Raw genomic sequence first — 6,000 nt, forward strand, 5'->3', positions numbered from 1 at the left:
AGATGAACAATACTTACATCACCAACTTAATTGACATGTCTACACGGTCGATGATTAGATGGTAAAGATGAAGAAAATTGTATACCTGATATAATATGTTCATTATGTGCGACATTTTCATATAACAACTATAACATAAATTGAAAAAGAGTTAGACATATGCTAACTTATGACTTGATCTGCATAATTGATGTTGAGTCTAAATCTAGTTATAATGAAATACATTAGAATATCAATTAGTTGTCTGTGTAAACACAAGATTATCTAGAGCAACTCCATAAGTAAGAATACATCTTAACAATTTATCTTTAAAAAGACTTTGCGGTTTGGAATCTTATTATTCGTAATTCCAGGAAATATTAGTATATTTAACATGTATTTTGAAGTTGCCAAGATTTTTCAATTACAAAACTAATGCAATTCAAGCATCTCATCCAAATCCTCTTCAACACTCAAAATTTAAATATAAATGAGCATCAAAATCTATTCCAACCCAATGAGCCAAAAAAATAGTGTCAGTTTAGTCAAGGAGGTAACAAAAAGGGTTTTCCCAACCCAGACTCATGGGTTATTATTACAATACTACACTTTACAATTTTGGGAAAAACATAAGGTTTTATTATTAAAAAAAAGGTCCATTTAAGAGAGTGCTTAAAGAAAAAAAATCCTTAGCCATATAACTAAATAATACTCACATCGATGTAACATTAATAAAGAACTAACTTAAAGAAGGGTATTTTTCAAAAGAAGGTTAGAATCCACATATTGTTGTGGGATGAGTCGGAGCGGTGAAGGAAGTGGGTTGGATTTCAGATAATGTCATAGGCTTTTTAGAGAACAAAATTCAACTTTTTTTAGTAAAAGAATTAGATAGAATTTATATTGACTCTAAAGATGGATTTGATCTAAAATACTATCCAATAATGGAAATGTAAAGAATAAAAAAGTAGGGAATGTATCACTATGATGAAGGTGGGAAAGATGTTTAGACACTTATGGAAGTTTAGATGTTGCAACATTATTATGTAAAGAAGATGCACTATTCTAACTCTAGTAACTGGTGGCTTGAAACAAATCACTAGGTTGAATATCATGGGAAGTTTTGTAATTTGGAGGACAAGAGACTATTAGCCACTACTAGCAACATATTCTATACGTAAAAGTAACATAAAACAAGTAGACCCAAAAAAATTAGGAATTATGTGTCTATCAAAAGTTTTAAGACTCCATTTTGTTGCAGGATATATAGTCATGAAAGTTGCAATATGATGTCATGTACATTAGGGAACTCCTGATACTATTTTAAAAAATACTCTCCTTTCGAATCAAAGTTGAAACTTTAAATATTAGAAAAGCTGACTTTGAGTATTTTAATCATTTTTCTATAAGTATAAAAAAATTTTAACAAAAGTTTAACAGAAAAATCCAAGAAAAAATGAAAAAATCATCAAGTTCGCACGTAATAGTAACAAACAAAGAAAATATTACATGCATCTCACTAAGAACAAAACTAAGAATTCCCTTAGTCGTTGATCATGATGGGACGGCTAAGATAATTGTTTCACATATTTTATACCAAATGACTCCCCACCCGTGCCAAATGCCATAAAGTTCTCTCATATTGGCTCCGAGATGGCTTCTAAAAGATTTTTCCCAAGCCAAAGTTCCTCGATTTGCTTTGTTTGGTTGGAAGGAAAGAAGGTTCCGCCGGAGATTATATCATGAAAGGGGAGAGAAACAAAATCTGACACACCAGTCATATATAAAGTTTCCATGTAACCCGTAAGATTGCCCTTATAGCTCAGTGGTAGAGCGTCAGTCTTGTAAACTGAAGGTCCGTAGTTCGATCCTGCGTGAGGGCAGTTTTTGGAATTTTCTATTTTCAAATGTATTTTCAGCCCTCAAAAAGCAGACATGAATTTTCATTCGTCCAATTCTAATACTGAAATTCAATCTCCAACTAAATGCATAATTTTTTTATTACTGATGCCTAAAAGTTGTGTTGCAAGTACAAATCCTCCTGAGGAGAAGCAGGGCCAATCTCTTCCTCCAAGCTTCTCAACCCATCACCACCACCACCAATGCTACCAGCATTCCGAGGTTCCAAACTCTTTGGATCTCCATCGACGTCCGATACTGAAGATTTTCTCCTCTGAGACGAGGCTACACTGGGGAAAGTTATCCATGAAGGAGCTCTGTATTCAGACCTCTGATCCTCTGTTTCCGCTGTGTAAGTAATCTCTGAACCTGACCTGTTTGAGGATCTCTGAGAAGGCTTCTTATGCAATCTGCTACTTCCCAAGACGACCTCAGTGGGAAGGATTGGTTGTTCATTGCTTGGACTTCCCATCAAAAGAGCAAGAGCTTGCTCCAAAGCTGTGGTCACCTTATCCATGGAGGGCCTTTCTTTCCCTCTCATCCTCACACATTTGCAGGCTACATTAGCAATTCTCCTTAAAGCTTCAAGTTCTGATGGTGCTTTCAGTACCGGGTCAAGAACTGATGAAATGTTCCCAGCTTTAATCAGTGGAACTGCCCATTCGACTATATTCCCTTCTTCATACTGCATGTCTATGGCTTTACGCCCACTTAAAATTTCCAGTAGGAGGACTCCAAAACTGTAGACATCAGACTTTGTTGTAAGATAATGGAGTCTATAGTACTCTGGGTCAAGGTACCCAAGAGTTCCTGCTGGAAGCTCAGACAATGGAGAGCTACTATCAGAAGGTCCCAACAGAGAAAGACCAAAATCTGCAACTCTAGCATTATGTTCTTCATCGATTAGTATATTTGAAGACTTAATGTCTCTGTGAATTACTGGGGGGCAAGCATATCCATGCAAGTATTCGATTCCACGAGCTGCTTGAACAGCTATTGTGACTCTTCGGACCCAATCCAATTGCTCTTTCAGACCTGGATTCTTTCCATGGAGACGCTGGTGCAAAGATCCATGAGCCATATACTCATAAACTAGAAGCCTTTCCCCACCTTCTTCACAATAACCGAGCAAGTTGAGCAGGTGGGCATGATTTAACCTGGATAATAAATCTAGTTCAGTGTGAAATTCCTTGGAGTTTTTCTTCATGTTATCAGAAGCCATTATTGCCCTTTTCACTGCTACAATGGTTCCATCCTTCAAGACCCCTTTGAACACGCATGAGAAACTGCCCTTGCCCACTTGTGATTCTTCTCTAAAACCTCCAGTGGCCTTTTCCAGCTCTTCGTATGAAAACGTCTGAGCTCGCCTGATCTTCAGCTCTTCCAGATCAGGCCGGACTTTTATGGAATCATTGTGGAAAGAACATGTCTGACTTTCTGATTTTTTTGAGTCTGCTTTGGTACAATGACATTTCTGTGATTTGTATCGAACACATATGCATGTAACCAAGGCAACTGAACATATCAAGAAGACAGCAAACACAAGTTCTGCAACAAAGATAGGCATTTGAAGAGAGGAGATTTTTTTTTTCTTCCTGGTTCCCACAGTGGAACAATTAGATGAGCATCTCGAAGAGGAACAAATTGAGCAGTTGAATTCACATATGCGATCAGCCTTTTCAGTGCAAGGCATCGTCTGGTACATATCAACTGGGCACACTTGACTGCAAGGCAAACAAACTCTCGAGTTTGGAGGCTTGCAGAAACGGACTTCCGAACTGCTGCCATGGCTAAATTCATAGGAGTCGGATCCGCAAGGTGAGTTAACACAGAGACCTGGAGAGACCGCAAGTGGAAGCGAAGCTGGGAAATTAGAACCCCAGCAAATAGCTCGAAGAGTATGCTCTGCTACAACTCCACAAGTGAAATAGTCTCCAGCAGCAATGGCATACAACTTCGTTCTTCTAGGGGCTGGTGTACTGTTTTCGAGCCTAAATCCCCAGCAAACCACTCCATGGTCGTAACTTTTGATTCCACAAGCATGGAATCGACCACCCACAACAGAAAGCATTGAACTTAAAGGTGCTAAATCCACATTACCCCCAACATTATCCGACTCCTCTTGCAAGGTTAAGCTTCTTCCCCAGCAAAAGACTCTAGATTTAACACCCATTAACACCCCGCAGACATGAAACCCACCAGCTGAAATCATCTGAAACTTTAACCTTTTGGGGGTTAAACTTATCACCCCACTACCAGTTTCATCCCCCCAACAAGCAGCATTTCTGTTTTTAGCAAACAAACCACAATTGAAGCCAGACCCAGCGGTGATAGACGCCATCTTACCTGGAAAAGTTTGAGTAGCGGTCATGTTATATCCCCAGCAGTCTACAGTGGAAATGTTTGCTTGGCTTCCATCAATAGGCTTCCTCAAACCACAGAGATGATGATCTCCTGCACTTAAATCGGAGTAGGAGGCACCCCCAATCATAGGCTGAGGGATTCCCATCTGGATATAGATGTTGTCTCCCCAACAAAATGGTTGACCTGAATCTAGTAAAAGACCGCAGACAAATCCGTCGCCTCCTGTTAAGCCCAATAATGGGAATCTGAAAGGAGCTCCGTAGACTATGGAAGAATCAGCACCATAGCAGCTGACAAGGTGGGAACCGTCAGAGCTCAGACCGCAGAAGGCAGGACCATCTTCACCGTAAGAAACAGCCATTGAAGACATGGAGCCCAAACCGAAGACCTTCAATCCGGGATAGAAAACAACCACGTAAATGAGTAGTTCGAGGAGAAGGCCATTTCTTGCGGAACTCATCTGCAAGATTGACGAGGAAGTTTAAATCTGTTAACCCATAAACATCCCTAGGCAACGGATTCTTCGAGACGGCCTTGAGATATCTCGTGGGAGTTTATGTTGAAGAGTCGACTGAATTCTGAGCAGCCTCCACCATCCATGCTTCAAGTTCGAAGCTATTTTCCCCTCCGAAGCCTTCATCTTGGAATCTGTAATTCCATTACGATGAAATGAATTCAGCTCTTCTAGAGTGAAGGCACCTTCAAGACTGTATGGGAAAAAAAACTGTTTTAGAAAATTTTCAAATTTCAGAACTCTTACAACACTTTCATTCGGAAAGAACTATCTACCTGACTTTTCGGCGTTCAATCGAGACGACTAGCAGGGAGCCTCTAAAGTTTAATCTCTGATCGAACTGAAAAACTCGCCACCAACATTACCTCTTCGCTTGACCAAGTCTGGTTCGTTTCTTCAAATTGACAAAACAGTTAATTTCTCTCTTAATCATCTCCGCTAGAACATCAGAAAAAAAAGAGAAGGATGAACTTGAGTTTTTTTTTTCTGTTTCTCCGACAACATATCTAAACCTCCAAACGAATTCATCTTTCAGAGTTCTACACGAGACGTTCGAGGCTTCTTCTTTCTTAGCTTGCTTTTTACGTTATTTTAGTAGTTTTTGCTGTTAGTGATAAGAAAAGTGGGAAGAGGCGGGTCACATATGGCCGCAGGAATGGTGATGGTGAGAGGGCATTGAATTCCATTAAATTTCAGCTCCGGTTTTAGGCGGGTTGTAGGTAGTCTCTGCACGAGAATTTATTGCTTTCATCTTATCAAGCATCAGTTTCTGAACACATGTCCATGAATTCAAATTCTCCATTAACATGCGCAATTTGCACAATCTTTCCTTCCTTTTCTCTTCTTTCTCTGATTTGATCAAGTGGGTCTTGGTGTTTCGTCCCCAGACTCCATGTTTCGTCCTTTCTTTGTTTTTGAGTCTCCCCTTTACCTGCTCTGGATACAATCTTCCACACCAATAGATTAATACCAGCATAGCTCTTTGCTTCTTAAAATAATTTATAAAAAATACTTAATATGGGGGACAATGCTTCACAGTTTCCCAAAATTATTACAAATTAATTTGCATGTGACGGAAGTTTGTGGGTTACTCTGTTTGATTTAGACTTAATAAAATCTTCCCATCACCTCTGTTTGTTAATTTGTTTATTTTGTTAAATCAGATTCTTCATTTATTCACTTTCTCTATTTGAAAATTTTTGAACAAAAGGTGGAATGGAAAAGACATAAACAGGAATAAATGA

At 39.1% G+C, this 6,000-nt stretch overlaps 1 protein-coding gene and 1 non-coding gene across 3 annotated transcripts; one reads left to right on the forward strand and one right to left on the reverse strand.

Annotated features, from left to right (window-relative positions):
* The first annotated feature begins 1,790 nt into the window (after positions 1-1,790).
* On the forward strand, positions 1,791-1,862 carry TRNAT-UGU (transfer RNA threonine (anticodon UGU)). The gene has a single exon. It is a non-coding gene; the product is annotated as a tRNA-Thr (tRNA).
* Positions 1,863-1,955: 93 nt separating this feature from the next.
* On the reverse strand, positions 1,956-5,319 carry LOC137944590 (serine/threonine-protein kinase-like protein CR4). 2 transcript variants are annotated; one of them, XM_068790286.1, is made up of 2 exons: positions 5,032-5,319; positions 1,956-4,890 (listed from the first exon to the last, which is right to left on the reverse strand). In XM_068790286.1, the coding sequence occupies exon 2, from the start codon at positions 4,700-4,702 to the stop codon at positions 1,991-1,993; it is 2,712 nt and encodes a 903-aa protein (XP_068646387.1). In that variant the 5' UTR covers positions 4,703-4,890; positions 5,032-5,319; the 3' UTR covers positions 1,956-1,990. The 2 variants fall into 2 exon arrangements, with proteins under 2 accessions (XP_068646387.1, XP_068646381.1); XM_068790280.1 differs by having other exon boundaries at positions 1,956-4,949.
* Positions 5,320-6,000: the final 681 nt, after the last annotated feature.

The sequence above is a fragment of the Aristolochia californica genome, unplaced genomic scaffold (genome assembly GCF_029961685.1).
Source record: "Aristolochia californica isolate CCGP_79_NKW_82.1479 unplaced genomic scaffold, dmAriCali1.0.hap1 SCAF_1, whole genome shotgun sequence".
Classification (NCBI taxonomy): Eukaryota; Viridiplantae; Streptophyta; class Magnoliopsida; order Piperales; family Aristolochiaceae; genus Aristolochia; species Aristolochia californica.

Coding starts and splice junctions, on each gene's coding strand:
- LOC137944590 (XM_068790286.1), bottom strand. CDS start 4,702: ATGAGTTCCGCAAGAAATGGCCTTCTCCTCGAACTACTCATTTACGTG.